This window comes from Filicampus tigris, chromosome 11 (assembly GCF_054856515.1).
Source record: "Filicampus tigris isolate MCC_2025a chromosome 11, RoL_Ftig_1.0, whole genome shotgun sequence".
Lineage (NCBI taxonomy): Eukaryota > Metazoa > Chordata > Actinopteri > Syngnathiformes > Syngnathidae > Filicampus > Filicampus tigris.
Genome location: NC_141227.1, coordinates 12,540,547 through 12,556,009, shown reverse-complemented (window position 1 = coordinate 12,556,009; position 15,463 = coordinate 12,540,547). Strand labels below are relative to the sequence as shown.

At 37.1% G+C, this 15,463-nt stretch overlaps 1 protein-coding gene across 2 annotated transcripts in view; it reads right to left on the bottom strand.

Moving 5' to 3' along the window:
* wdr27 (WD repeat domain 27) overlaps positions 1–13,884 on the bottom strand; it is a 36,878-nt gene extending 22,994 nt beyond the window's left edge. Inside the window, exons 1-18 of one of the 2 annotated variants that reach the window (XM_086045968.1) lie at positions 13,510–13,884; positions 11,877–12,018; positions 11,531–11,655; positions 10,903–11,016; positions 10,788–10,839; positions 10,642–10,712; positions 10,462–10,549; positions 10,273–10,369; positions 7,980–8,071; positions 7,689–7,753; positions 6,369–6,481; positions 5,689–5,762; positions 2,360–2,429; positions 2,087–2,155; positions 1,903–2,006; positions 1,663–1,752; positions 958–1,079; positions 168–301 (exon numbers count right to left, since the gene is read on the bottom strand). In XM_086045968.1, coding sequence (XP_085902094.1) covers positions 168–301; positions 958–1,079; positions 1,663–1,752; positions 1,903–2,006; positions 2,087–2,155; positions 2,360–2,429; positions 5,689–5,762; positions 6,369–6,481; positions 7,689–7,753; positions 7,980–8,071; positions 10,273–10,369; positions 10,462–10,549; positions 10,642–10,712; positions 10,788–10,839; positions 10,903–11,016; positions 11,531–11,655; positions 11,877–12,018; positions 13,510–13,701 — 1,814 coding nt within the window. In that variant the 5' untranslated portion in view covers positions 13,702–13,884. The remainder of the gene's footprint in view (positions 1–167; positions 302–957; positions 1,080–1,662; positions 1,753–1,902; positions 2,007–2,086; positions 2,156–2,359; positions 2,430–5,688; positions 5,763–6,368; positions 6,482–7,688; positions 7,754–7,979; positions 8,072–10,272; positions 10,370–10,461; positions 10,550–10,641; positions 10,713–10,787; positions 10,840–10,902; positions 11,017–11,530; positions 11,656–11,876; positions 12,019–13,509) is intronic. The other variant, XM_086045969.1, reaches the window with a different exon arrangement.
* Between the last annotated feature and the right edge of the window lie 1,579 nt (positions 13,885–15,463).

Below are 15,463 nucleotides of genomic sequence, written 5' to 3'. Positions count from 1 at the left end.
AATAAATAATAATCTAACTAAAAAGTTACCTTATGTCAATACTGCAAATCAGTAGCATAACCCAGCATTGACACATGATAGAATTAAAACAAACAAATAAAAAGGCATGACTGGTATTGTTCATTATGGAATATTGGGAGAAAATCACCAAACAAAGCCCACATTACCTTTTAATGTCATCATGTGTGACATCCACATTATACAAATATAAGTGTAGTGAGTCTCCTGATGCAAGAAGCAAAAACTTATCCAGGTAATAAAACTGGGCAGCTTTGATATGTTTAGAGAACATATTTTTCCCCTAAAAGAAAACAATATACAAGTTATTTATAACAGGGAATTTTTAATGACTACAAAATTAAACAATGAGTATTTATTTTGTTTCATTTGGATTACAGCATGAAAAGGTTGTCATAGTGCTGTAAAAGAAATCTTTTTGAATTGCTCAGTTGCTTGTGCAAATACAATTCCCAACATGTAGAGTAATACTTTACACCGTCTTTGTCTGTAAGATAGAAAAAGAAAAAAAAACAGTTGTGGGATTTTATAGATACAATATTCAATAAATTTCGCATGTGTGCTTACTTTAAACACATCTGCATTGAATCTCTCCGTTTGAACATAACTACAGAAGACCTTGTTGAGCAAATGAAAGCATACAGCAGAACAATGGGAAAGTTTTTAAAAAATTGTTATTCATCTTTGGTGCCGTCAGTCTTTTACAACATGGCAATTATGTTATGGAAAGAGTATTTTCCACAAGAAAGGGGGAAAAAATGTCGGGTTTCTGTTCATGTCCATAGTTGGTTTATTGTGAATGATGATTTGTCTGCACGTGAGGCTTTTCTGCATTATGTGCTAAAAGCATGTAAGTGGTCAGGTCTAAATAGGGATGGCATTTGAGAGGAATGACAATGAAGACCACAAGTATTGGTGTAGGATGCAAGAGACATTTACCGTGATAACAGCAGGCTCTGGGATGTCATGAGTCCAAAGTCGCAGAGTCTGGTCATGTGATGCACTTAACCAGTACTGCCTGTTGAGGCTCCAGCTCACGCTGCTCACTGGCTTGTCGTGTCCTGCACACAAAGAGAGCCTTTCATAATCAGATGGAAATACAGTGTGTATTTGCAACATTTACACTCATGGAACTCCTTTAAGATTGTGGATAGAGTGAGGACCACAGCATACCTTTATAACCTGACATTGGTCATTGTATCTGTGCTGCCCCCTTTTGGTGCTTTTGGTATAGACAGTGCCTAAATCCCACTTAAAGAAATAGCATTAAGCATACGTACGGTAGTAAAAAAAATCTTCATCTACAAGTTTGACAGTTATAGTTAAGGCAGTAAATACCTGTGGAGTGTTTCATCTCAAGCCAAATATCCATTTCAAAGTTATTTACAGTAGACCAAATAAGGCTTTTGTCTTGATTCGTTTAGTAACAAATCAAATTCTTCATTCTCCTTGACCCGTAAAATGATTCCGACTGAGAGACTAGATATACGTTGAACTGCACTGGAATGTGTGCACTCTCATGGGGCCAATTGCACAAAATAAAACGAAAAAGAACCCCGCCACTACTGCCTAACATGACATAACTTTTGTAACAGCACAATTCGATAGGTGGTCACATGGTGATGATTGTGAAGGCACACATACCTGTGTAGACAGCTGGATTGCCAGTAAGGGAAGACTTGTACATAAACACGGAGTTGTCGCCAAGACCACACAGGATTTGCTTTCCATCACCTGGGAGAAATGCAAGACCCATAATCAATATTTATAATACATTTAAACAGATGATCAGTTATTATGGGTAAGTAAGAATCAGTTTTTGAAAATGAGTACAATGAGTACATTATTAAATAATTAGATTACATGACCAACTTCAATACTCACCTGAATACTGGAGGCAATAGACTGGCTTGTTTGTAATACTTAGATGGACACGAAGAACTGCAGGTGCTGCAGTGTCGTCTGGGTAATCTTTGAGGAGTAAACCTCTAATTGAAAAGTGGTAAGATTAGGAACAAGGAAACGACTGTAATTTCAAAACTCTTTTAATATAATATATAGCACTTACTTCTTCTTACTAGTCTTCAATGAGGATTGACTCTTCTGAGCAGTTTTTTTGGGTGAAAATATAAGCTTTCTGTAATAAAAGTAAAAATGATGCTGTAGTCGTAATGGAAGGAGGTGCCATAATAAACAGGTTTGAGGTGGAATTGTGACGATTCTGGGTGCTGTTGGAAACCATGAATGAGTGTTTCCAACACCACCAATTTAGGACAAAGTAATATAGTTCCATTTAAATTTACAAGCATTCATTTTTCATTATTTATCTTTATTACGCTACCTTGGGGAGCTTGTGTATCCAGATGATTTCACCTTTGAGTGGAAGACAAGCGGCTGTTCCTTTAAACCACCTGCGAAAAACCACCCCGAATGACCCCCAAGCCAGTGAAAGGTGATAAAATAGTATTTTTCATTGCGCTCCATTCAAAGAATGTCACTACCACAACCAAACTGTACATCTTCATAATCACTCCCTCCATATTGTTTGACTTTCATTCAATTTCATCAAGAACACCTTCATCCTGATCTGCACCAATATGTAATAAGTTCTGCTTTTCCTGTGTCCTACCCCACCACAGTTTTCAGGAAATGGCTTAAGCCAACAAACAGGCATATACTTAAAACAGGCATATACTTAAAGGGTAGTCAACCTAAACCTTTTTTTCAAGAATATGTTCTATGCAGGCCCATTAGTTGACACAAGCCATTCTGATTAATATTGTGTTTGAGGAATATAAAAAATCCGTTTTTAGCCACCTCAGGGGGCGGTCATTTTGTCACTTCTGTCGACTGAAAATGACATCACAGTTGCTCAGGGCTCAGATAATGACCAATGAATGGCTCAGCTTCAGAAAACAGGTCATCATTGATTATGAGCCGCAAATTGAGGGAAGATTCCTTTTCTCCATTTCGGTTGTCAGTGACTTTGCATTACAATTAGGTATTATTTTCTAAAGCTATTAAAAGATTGGGTTTCCAACAATGTTCCTGTCAAAAGCATAAAAAGAAATGAATACACAAGGTCGCCGCCTCAATTTACAGGTAATTAAATGATATACCATAACCATAATCATCTAGTCTAATGAGGAGGTGCACTATGCATACTTTCTGCAGTATACAGTACATCTGAATGAACAAAATAGACAAAATCCCTTCAAAAGCTTAGATTGGTCACTCAAAGAAGTTGGATGAGTGGTTTGCGGTGTTCCCATTTGGGAGCAGAAGAATGAAGACTGAAAGGTTTGATTTAAAGACCACTAGAATTGTATTTTTTGCAGATTAGCTAATTTTAATTTTAAAAAAAAGAATGTGAAAAAAAACAGAGTTACATATGTAAAAATGACCACAGGCCACAGCATTACCCTTGAAATTTTACAAGGGTTATATGAAGGACTGGAAGAGAAAATAAATAAATCCATCAGTGTTATTTCAAAGACGGTTCTTTCCTGGAAAACGCACTCAGTTGCCCCAACAATCTACTGCATCTGTGGGACTAAAAGTCACGAGTCATTAAGCTCTTTGGACGCACATAAGTATATTAAATTCTGGGATTTTCAAGAAGTGACAATGATTGATTTAACAGTGACTCTAGCTATCTCTGGAGACATTTTGTCAGACAAAGCCCAGGAGGAAAATTACGTGGTGAAAGAAGTCCAAGAAAAAGACAAAGACAATAATTCATCTATATGTCCTAAAGTGGCCAAATGTTTAGCAAAACTAATAGGTGTAACCGAGACTGACAAAATGGGATCACACTATATCGATTACAGTACGATTCAATAATGAAACTCATTGTATGATGAATATATGAGCTATTAACTTGGGTCATTTCCTTAGCATGTATGTCTGTCTGTGTTACTTGCCGCATATTTCTGTCCTTTCTCTACACAGTATGAAGCAACACAGTCACCTGCCCCCCATTTCTCAATGAATGAAAGGGAATGGCATCAAAAATAAAATGAGACTGTAATTTACTTAAACAAATATGACATGTATAACATGACATACTTGTCATTTAATTTGATTTAACAAAAATAAATCATGGCTCAGCTTCAGAAAACATTTGAGGTGTGATTGGTCATTACGTGAGTGAGCCCTGAGCAACTGTGATGTCATTTTCAGTCAACAGAAGTGACAAAATGGCTGCCCCCATAGATGGCTAAAAACGGGTGGATTTTGCTGATTAACTCATATTCCACAAACACAATATGAATCAGAATGCTTTGTTTCAACTAGTGGGTCTGCATAGAACATATTAATCAAACAAAAATTATTGGGTTGCCTTACGCTTTAACTGCACCCACCTCCAAAAAAAACCCCGAAAAAAAACTTTTCAAACAAAATGAAATGGATATAATGAAATAAATTTATTTCAAATCACAACATCAGACTCAAGTTATCCTAGCCAACAGGTTTAGCCTACATCATAACGGTGAAATGAGTTGTCTGTCACATACTTTCTCACTCAGCTCTTTAAAAGGAGCTTCTGTAAGCCTCGTTTCAGACTTACAATGGAAGAATGTTTTCTTTTCCAAGAGCCTGAGAACTTTATGGTTTAACATGTTTAAATTCTGCAGATAGTGTATACTTATAACGCAGTTTGATTAAGGCCGCATTAGTCAGTAAATGCTTGTGGCTTTGGGTCTGACATAGCAGTCATGCAGTACAGCTTGACTACATCTCCACTTTGTGGATAATGTTGCCCTTTTCCACCGCTACCTCTCCGTGAGAGCAACACGAAAACCGCAGAGAATCCCTGACATCCACCGCCAACCACCCCCCCTGCCCAGAGAACACAGTAAGCTGCAGCCAAAGCCTAATTATACACCTGGGTCACAAATAGGCTTATTTGAGCATGGAACCCATGACTTCACAAAGCAACCCCATTTGGATAATCAACACTCACATATTGGTTACAATGTGTTTGTGTCTGCTGTTATATTTCAAGTACCTGTTAAAGTGCTGAAAGTGCTCAAATTAAAAGGAGTTAAATAACTTACTACCGTCCCCTGCTGTGTGAAGGAAATAATGTTTTCCATTCACTCATATCTAATGTGGAGGTTTTGTGAAATAAGACTTCACATGAACCAACAATTAAATTTAAAGCAGAAGTAAAGAACAGTTGCCTTTGTGTTTTGTTTTTCTTCAGGGTTTTTCCGATATTGTGCAATATAATTTAATTTTAAGGTAAGTATAAACTGAGAGTGGAAAATGTGCTTTTGGTAGTGGTCAAAGACAGAAGACAAAACATTGTCAGAAACTTATGAGTTAACATAATGCACATCACGAACACCAGCATCAACTATTTTAACCAATAAGTTCAATAAATACAATCAATTGGGAGCGCAACAATGTTTGCACAAGCTTTCCACTTAACTCTGTAAAGCTACAGAGCTAATGAATCATGCACTAACACAACAAGTGTCCACTATAGATTGCTAAAATGTGTGTTACAGGGTCACCATGGTAATGACACAAATGTTAGGATCCTTATTACAAGCCAGTGTACCACCAAGATGAGTTTGAAGCCATGATGGTCAAATTGTTATACATTGTTTCTTTAACAACAGGCAATCATTCCGTAACGATAAGAAGACGACACATCCTGACCTTTTTTCTTCAAATGATTGGGCTCTTTCTTCTTCAACTCAGCATTGAGAGGAGACTCCAGCAGTGGGGGGGAACTGGGAACAAGGGAGGGGTGAGCCGTGGAAAAGAGTTACTGGAATTGAATGCTTATAAGCTTTTCCATTGCTGGATTATTAGTCGCTCTACCACAACGTTGTTGACTCATCAAAAATCTAATTCAGCAACCGCAATCAAGACTGCAGCTTGTCCATTGCAAATTTCCATTGTGTCAAAACTTCAGGGGTTAAACATCGATCCATCCATTTTTTATATTTTACAATACACTTTTTCCTCATTAGGGTTGCGCATGAGCTGGAGCCTATGTTAGTGGATTTTAGATGAGAGGTGGCATAAACATAAATTAGACAAACAACCAGTTACAGTCACATTCACACCACACATCTAGATTTTGAATTGTTTATTGGACTAAATAAGAGTGTGAATAGTTGTTTGTCTCTCACTTTCCCTTGCTCTCTCTCTCTCTCTGTATATATTTTATACATTTATACCCAATGATCTGTGATTGGCTGGCAACCAATTCAGGGTTTACCCTGCTCATAGACGGTTGGGATAGTCTCCAGCACGCCCGCGATCCTCGTGAGGATGAGCGGCTTAGATAATGGATGGATGGATGGATGGATGGGTGGAAATTTCAAGATTACCTAGGAAATATTGAAAAGCCTTGACTTCCAGCCTGGATTCTCTCTGCGTCACCCAAACAGAACTCCAACAGGCCCACACATGGCGTAAACAAAGAGCTCACTAAAAACAGCATCTGTGTGGCAACAATTCAACAATTGTCAAGGTAATGGTGATCATCTGTTATATTAAGAATGCGAAAATAGACTTTAGACACATAATTGCTTTCCTCTGGTTAGGAATAAAATGGAAAATCCCAAACACAACTTTTAATAAAGGATACAATATTGCTAAGAGTCCAACAGTGGATTGTAAACACATAAAGTTCAACTTGCAAAGTTACTGAAATGCCATTTTTAAGGGCAAGGGACATTAACACATTAAATTTTATCAGACAAAGCAAAATAAAAACATCCCTCATTCAGTTTACCGATGACAGACTTTAATTGGTAAAGTAGTAAAGCACATATTTAAAGTTTGTACTTAAGTTTTTACGTGATAGCAACCACATTTTATTTTTAGAAAAGGTCTGACTCAAACTATCTGTAGCATGGTAAAATGAAACCGCAGTAGACGTGTGTGGTGTGGAGTCTACACAATTACTGTAAGAATGAGGAATAGTTGTGACTATAACGCAGTATGGATACAACAAATACAAAGATCCAACAAACTGAAGTCTTTTTGTCTTGCTTTTACATGGGCCAATAATCAAAGCTGAATGTTGCAAGCATCAGAATACTGACAAAGAATTATCGTTCCATCCATTTTCTTCCGCTTATCTTCTTCTAACTTTGGGTGAGAAGTGGAGTAAAAGCTGTCCTGGGCGCTATAGTCAACCACGGGGCGCATATAGACAAAATATCATTTACAGTTACATTCACACATATGGATAATTTAGTGGTGTCCCAGGATAGAAGCTTTTAAAATGTGGCGAGAAAAAAAAAAGAGTTCTTCACAATCTTGACCGTTAAACTCCACACAGAAGTCGAGAGTCCAACCAAGTACCTTTGACCTTCTGGTAGACATGCCAACCGTATGGCATATCATTTGGTTGAAAATTTGTGTTTAGCTAACGATGCTAAATATATATACTTCAGAAATTAGTAGGTTTTTGCTTTGACAAACCTACCGATGGCAATAGATGATAAATGGGCTTTACTTGCGTCACGATGGAGCTAAGGATCAAAATCATAGCCTGAAAATACTACGCGAGCACCCCACATTTATTCTGATTTTACTTTGTCCTCTCAAATCAAATCTCAGAGAATATTGATAAATATGAGGAAAAAGCATTAACTATGCGAAATGTAGCAATGTCTTTTGATTATTTGAGATATACTCACAGAGTTGTTACGTTTGTCAGAGAAGACCCAAGACCCAGCCATTGTGATGCTCAAATCGGGGTTGTCTGCAATCAGTTGAAATACAGTCTGAATGGGCTAAATACATCACAGTCATTCGGACTAATGTTAATATTTTTGAAATTGTTCGACATAAAATAGCTGATGGTTATACCTTGAGACATTAAAAGCAACAGTTCTTGTTTGCTCTGTTTTTAAAATGTTGTTTTTGTTTTTTTCCCATATGGGTTTTTGGGCAGCACAACAGCAACAGGACTACTATGAGCACCATACCTGTGAAATGTAGAACTGTTACCAGCTCTGACGTAGCCAGATTAACTACATACAGACCATCAGTGCTTCCAACACATAACCAGCTCTCGTCCCTAGAAAGGTAGGAATACTGTTAGACGAGTTACACTTTTAAAAAAATGGCGTCTGGTTATTTTACAGAACAACTTCTTTATAAACAGGCTATACTTCAATTCCAAGCAATGCAATCCAGTAAAATGGAAACAACCAATACGTCTGCAAAAGAGAGGAGGCTAAGTTTGAAGATTGTCAGTGATTATCCATGGCTCCATACCGAGGTCATAAAAGCATGGCGAGGTCATAATGGTGTGGCGAGTTTGCGTGTTATATTTTAGTGTGTCATTACTATCATGCTGAGCACATTTTCTTTCTAAAAGGGCATGGATACAATTAAAATGTCTGTGTGAATGTTTAGAGGTATTTGCCCCCTAGAAGGGGAAACTATAACGTTTAAATTGTGGGGGGGAAAAAAGTTAAAATGGTCTTGGTTACGAAAATATTTTTCAGAATAATAAGTCATATAGTCTATTAGCCATGCCAGCTGGTAAGAGATGTTAACACTAAAATGGTCTGAAGATGAATCTCAAATTGTTTTTAAGGTGTGGTTTGCACATATATGGATACAATACATCCCCAGTAAAACAAAGATTTTTAGCATCCATCTGCTTGCAATGGACCAAATCCAGACTAAAAGCTTAAGTCAAACAAATCCCCATCTGTTTATTTCAGACTGTTTATCTTGTATAATAATGGTGTACGCTGTTTTATAGCAAGGAGCAATTTACCATGTCAGGTAACTTTGACTACTTGATCTAGGTACTAAGTGATCTTGTCATGCCAGTCAGCAAAGAAAGGCAATGATAATAATGACAAAACTGCACCTACATACATAATACATACAACATAATTAAGGAAAGGTATTATGCAAAAGCATTGCACTATATAATAACAATCATGTTTTTGGAATGTGGGAGAAAGCTAGAGTAACTGGGAGAGAAAAAAAAACCTGGTCTGAGACTTAAACCCGAAATAATATAACTGTGGGACAAATGCATTAATCACAACAACCACGTTGCCCATATTGTGCACGATCAATCAATTGTTTAAATCACTTGACCTCAATTTGGCAGCTGATGAGCTGGAGCATATCCCAGCTGACTTTGAGGCAGGGGCGGAGCCATGGGTGGGCCTGTGCACACCCAGGCCCACCCAGATTGACGGACTGCCCACCCAATAGGATTCATGAAAAAATGATATACTTTTAAATTGTTAGTAAATTATTATCGAATTATTTTCAATTAGAGTTTCATTATGTTTTTACATTTTATTGAGTATTAAAAACGGCATAATTGTGGTTGTCTAAGGAATATCCAAACTTCATATTATTCAGTTTGTCGTTTTATTTGAATATGCGATGTGTCGGGACAGGAGGATTGTGCTCAGTGAGAGAAATATTGAGGCCCACCCTGATTTTTCCAAGCCCACCCATTAGCCACGTTCTGGCTCCGCCCCTGCTTTGAGGCAGAGTATAAACAACCATTCCTGCTCACATTCACACATATGGAAAATGCAGTCTTCAATTAAGCTAACCTGTAGGTTTTTAAAATGTGGGAGAAAGCTGGAGTACTTGGAGAACATGAAAAATTCACAGAAAGGCCTGACCTGAGACTTAATCCCAGAACCGGACAATAAAATACAGAACTACACTCAACAAAAATCCAAACGCAACACTTTTGTTCCTGCTCCTATTTTTATGACATGAACTCAAAGGTCTAAAACTTTTTCCACATACACAATATAACAATTTATTTCAAATATTGTTTACAAACCAGTCTAAATCTGTGATTTTATCCTTTGCCAGGATAATCCATCCCACCTCACAGGTGTGCCATATCAAGATGCTGATTAGACACCAAGACTAGTAGACAGGTGTGCCTTAGACTGCCCCCAATAAAAGGGAAGTCAACTCCCAAAAATTCTTTACAATAATTAGCTCTGTGCGCCTCCACTAGTCTAAAAATGGCATTCTGATTAATATTGATAGCAAGCGCCAAACACAGCTGGATTTGACTGCTTAACTCATATTCCACAAACGCAATATCAATCAGAATGCCGCGTTTAGATTAGTGGGCCTGCTGAGACCATATTCTTGTAAGGAAAATGTTTGGGTTGCCTTCCACTTTAATTTAAGACAAGTAAAGCACAACACGTCATGTGGGGAAGATGGACAGATGGAACGATTACAGATAGATGAATAGATAGTTTTTCCACTTACCTTTTCTTTGCATCGTTGTTATCGTTACATGAGCCAGCAGAAACTATTTTGAGAACAGGTTTTGAAATGTCCACTTCAGATGATTTTTCTCCCACTCCTAAAAGAGTTTATGAAAAGCAGCATTAAAGCAAGTAGGATTATAAAACTACTTGGTGCTATAACGTGTACTCAGTGGCTATCGGTTCTCACCTGCTTGATGTCTTTGTTCACTTTTGTGAAGGTCTATTTTGGTCACTAGCTGACAAGAAAAGTCAGCATGGAGAGAAAAGCACCAAACCTAAAGAGAACAGAAACTAATTGGCCGCCCACGTCATGGAATTAATTTTTGTGAGTGTAATTTTTACTGCTGTTAGGGCTGAATATAGCAACCTGTCCATCTGTGGAGCCGGTGATTATGTGTCCATTTTCCTTCATGAAGCACACACTGAGCAGTGGAGAAGCTAAAAAATAAGATTTTGGTTAACTCCATTAAACAATTAAAACACTCTGATCTGTTTTATTCTTAAATGTCATACCTGACAGAACAAAAGATTGGTAGAAAACAGATTCAGTTTGTAGATCCCACACCTGAAAGACAGTGTTGTACATTTTATGTGTAATAATACATCATTCAGAATGTTAACTCAGTACCTTGAATGTTCGGTCCTCTGATGTGGTAACAAGAATGTTTTTATCCCACGTGCAAAACTCTGCTGATGTTACAGGTCCCAAATGGCCAGTTAATGTAGAGATTGTTTCCTCTTTCTGATGAGAAAAACAATCATAATGGCTTGGCATCTGAATTTACTACCCATTAAAGGGAAGTTAACCCAAACATATTGTTATCAAGAATATGTTCTATGTGGGCCCACTAGTTGAAAACAAGGTATTCTGATAATTTTGTCACTTCTGTTAACTGAAAATGGCATCACAACTGCACAGGGTTCAGGTAACGACCAATCACAGCTGACCTGTTTTCTGAAGCTGAGCCGTGATTGTTATCGTGATTGTTATAGCCGTTATCTGCGCCCTGAGATGTCATTTTCAGTCGACAAAAGTGACAAAATGCCGCCCCCTGAGATGGCCTAAAGCGGGTGGATTTTGCTACTTAACTCATATTCCACAAACGCAATATTAATCAGAATGCCTTGTCCCAACTAGTGGGGCTGCACAGAACATATTCTGGAAAAAAATATGTTTGAGTTGACCTCCTCTTTAACCTTTGCATCTCCAGATCAGAGTTCAAATCCTAAAAATGCAATTGATGTTGTCAAAATACCTTTGAGCTGAGAATATATGCAGTGGCTCCAGAGCATGCAGCCACTCTTTCATCAGACAAACAGAAGGAAATATGGACCACTTCACCTGGTAAGCTTCCAATGATCGTCCCCGCTGCAATTTCACCTTTGTTAAAATTCAGTCAGCGACATGAGCCCATTATGATGCGGTACAGTTGTACACCAGTGCAAAATAAAATCACAATCATGGGCTGTTAAATGAATACCTTTCTGACAGTATTAATCAAAACTCAACATTATTACCGTAAAGGCACATTAATTCATTTCACTTGTCACTTGATGTCTAGTTTGTATAGATTTGCACTAAGCAACTTTCTCTTTCTGTACCTTGACTCACTCTTGTCTGGCACACTTCCACATTCCAGATGATAATGTAATCAGCAGATGCAGAACATAAAAGGACAGGTGATTTCCTTTTCCCAAAAGTCATGGAGGTGATATCACTGTGATGGCCGGTGAGGAGCAAGGCCTGTGGAGACACATTAGAACACTGTTGTGTTCATACCATGATGATAGTGTAAGTCCCAATATCTTTACTGTACCATTTGCTTTAGTCTTGCTACATCCTGTCTTAAAATCCCATTTTCCCCCTTATTCTCTAATAGCATGGGAAACTAACAGGAAAAAATAAAGTAAGCAGAACATGCTCAAGAAGTAGCAAATGAAAGTTTAAATTTAAGATGTGATGAATACAGCTCAGTATACTATAAATTAGCTATTATTATTATTATTATTATTATTATCTGCCACACAGTTTTGAGGTTTTGGGTTTCAGTTTTGGTTCTGGCCTTCTAGCGTGCAGTTAGTATTCAAGTATGTTCAAATATTTAAAAAAGTACAAGTAGTAAATCTTCTAAATCTTTATTAATAACAGTTCAGAACATTAACGGTTCTCATCTCCCTGGTACTTTGCATACTCCTCAGCATGTAGTCAACTAATGACGTCTAATTGCTTGAGCACCACAGCTTTCCCTGTGCATTCAGGTCATGTCGGCGTGCCCCTGTGGTCTAAATAAATAAATAAGGTCTCCTATTTATTGGCTGTTCTCGTTTCCAAACTTTCTCTTTAGATCAGGTTTTAAAAAAGACATGATTGGGACTGGATATCTTTTGCTTCTGCTTGGTGTCAGTTCTTCGCCGAAAGATGTCATATCTGTTCAGCTGTGGTAACTCATAAGTGATTATAATCATTATTATTATATTTTAAAAACTTAGACAACGACACCACAAGAAGACTGTTTCGCACTAACATTAAATTTTTATGTCAAGTAGGAGGCAACAAAACAACATCCTGCGGGCTACAAATGGCCCCGGGCGGCTAGTCTGAAGGAGACCCCTGCACTAAACCGTCCAGAGGTGTGAATGTGAGTGTAGATGTGGTTTTTTGTTGATGTTTTTTTGTTTTTTAATTTGATTTATCCTTAGCCACTCAACAAAACACTACAAACAACATTGTCAACAAAATCACATATATACATAGAAAACAAGAAACAAAAAGACTTTAATTGACCAGCGGGGACAGAGGTTGGCCTTTGTTGGGTCTCAACCCCAACCCCAGTCATTTGGGGCCCTATGACTGTCGACAATTCAGGGTGTATCCTGCATCTCTTCCCAAAACCAGAAGATACAATTCCACTCCTGGCAGTCATGCACAAGTGTGTGCATTAGCAAGAAAATTATTTACAGGCTATTTTAAAAATATAAATAAAGATTTCTGGATCTGCAATCAAAATGTTTCACATAAAAGAAGAACTTACACACAACTCACCTTAATAAAACTATAATCATTGCCTTGGATAAATCTAACGATATATTAACACTTGTCAAAATGCTTTCACATGAAAAATACATTACATAAATATTAAATACATTATGAATTACATTCTCTGCACGGATAGAACATTACTCAAGTTCGTACATAATGTCCCGTCATAAACTTGCAAATATTGAGGTGACAAACCTTTTGCCCAACGTCCACATTATTGTAAATGAGAATGTCTCTGCCATTCAGAGGGATGCCAGTGTAACAGTAGCTACAAGCCAGCTGTTGGTACGATACAAGTCTGTCACAAGCCAATTTGATTCTTTCAACTATCATTTTCCTTCTCCACCAACAAACCACCAACTCGCCTGAGCCTTCGCTTGTTAGCATAACATGATAGCAAATCAAATAATTGTCACTTATTCCGTATCCACTCTCATTATTCTGAAAAAAACCCAAAACGTTCTCTTAAAAGAATACGTTTGGTCAGACTTAATGATTATTTTCCACAACATTACACGTCTCGTGTGGACAAAGGTTTGCGGTTGCTAGGAGACCGGTGGTTGTGCTTTGCTAAAGATTGTCTATTGAATGATGTGTTCGTCTCTTTCATTATGACGTAAACCGTACAGAAAGTCGTTTCAGAGTGGGACGTTAATCAGTGTCTCTATTGGTCATTGGATGTTATGATTGGAATCAGATGTGAAAAATGGGAAAGCGACTGGTTATTTGATTTTCATTTTAAAATACAAACCCCAAAATTGAAATACAGCTTGTGTTTCTAGTTTGTTGTCTGGAACGAGTAAGGAATTTTTTAAAAAACAGTTAGATTTTAATTTTCAATTCTAAAACGAAAACAGAATATAGCGAGAACAAGACACAAATCGAAATTCAGATAGTATATTTGTTCTAAATTTTAAATTTAAAAGCCTTTCTCATACTGAATAATAGAGAGGGCGATATGTACTGTAATGCTCCATCCTAATTCCACAAACGCTACGAAACAACAATAAAACAACAACAACAACAACAATAATAATAATAATAATAATAATAATAATAATAATAACTTCACAAGTTAATTTAAATTAACCATTGAAAATCAGACATTGCTTCTGAATTGTGGTTCAGGAGATTTTTTTTTTTAAATAGTTCATGAAACAGGCCTGGACAAAAATGTAGGGGGTTAAACACAATGGTGACACACTAGTAAGATTGCATTATGTTTTAGGCTAGTAATAAACTGCAAAGAGATTGTGGAAAAAGCTGCCATTGCAGTCTAAAGATATAAGAACAGACTATTTCTTTAAAAACACTTGTCATAAATGACATGCAGACACCGAAGTCTCCAGCAAAGATGTGCGGCACTTGCTAACCCAGATGTCAAATTTGTTCATGTGAAATTTAGCCCACAACTTTCAGACTCTCTTGTGATTAAGGGCTATATAAATAAATCTGACTTGACTTGACTTATTTCTTTAACAGTGATACATCACTTTTTTTTACACGTCTAATGAGAGTTTGTGGAAATTAGGATAGAAATGGCATTACACTACACTTCACGATATCGTCTTCAGGCGCTACTCTGTCGCCATCTCCTGGTCCGTAGGAGAAATGCTGTTGGTGACAACATCCGGGAATCTATTAACAAATATGTGAGCCGTATTTCGATTTGAGTCTCGTGCTGTATTCTATTTTCGTTTTGGAATTCAAATCAAACTGTTTTTAGACTTTTCCTACTGGTTCCAGACAACAAACTAGAAAATCAAACTGTATTTCAATTTTGGTGTTTCCATATTTAAATGAAAATCAAATAACGAGTCATTTTTCTATTTTTAATATCTGTATCCAAATGTCATATCTAATGACCGAAAGAGACATGGACCGACGTTCTTTGTGATGTCTCAAGAGATTATTTTAGTGTTTGTACCACCACCACCTTCAACCACCAGATGACAATCAATCTTTATTTTTTGTTTCCAAAAATAATCAATTTAAAAATCAAGGCAAAATGAAATAACCAAATAAAACAATATCAGAAAATGTGCAAGTAATGATACTCACATAATTTGTGTGACATATACAGTTAATATAGTTTTCAACTGCAAAAGCTATGCTGGTCATTATGGTGATACGTATGGTGATGAAACTA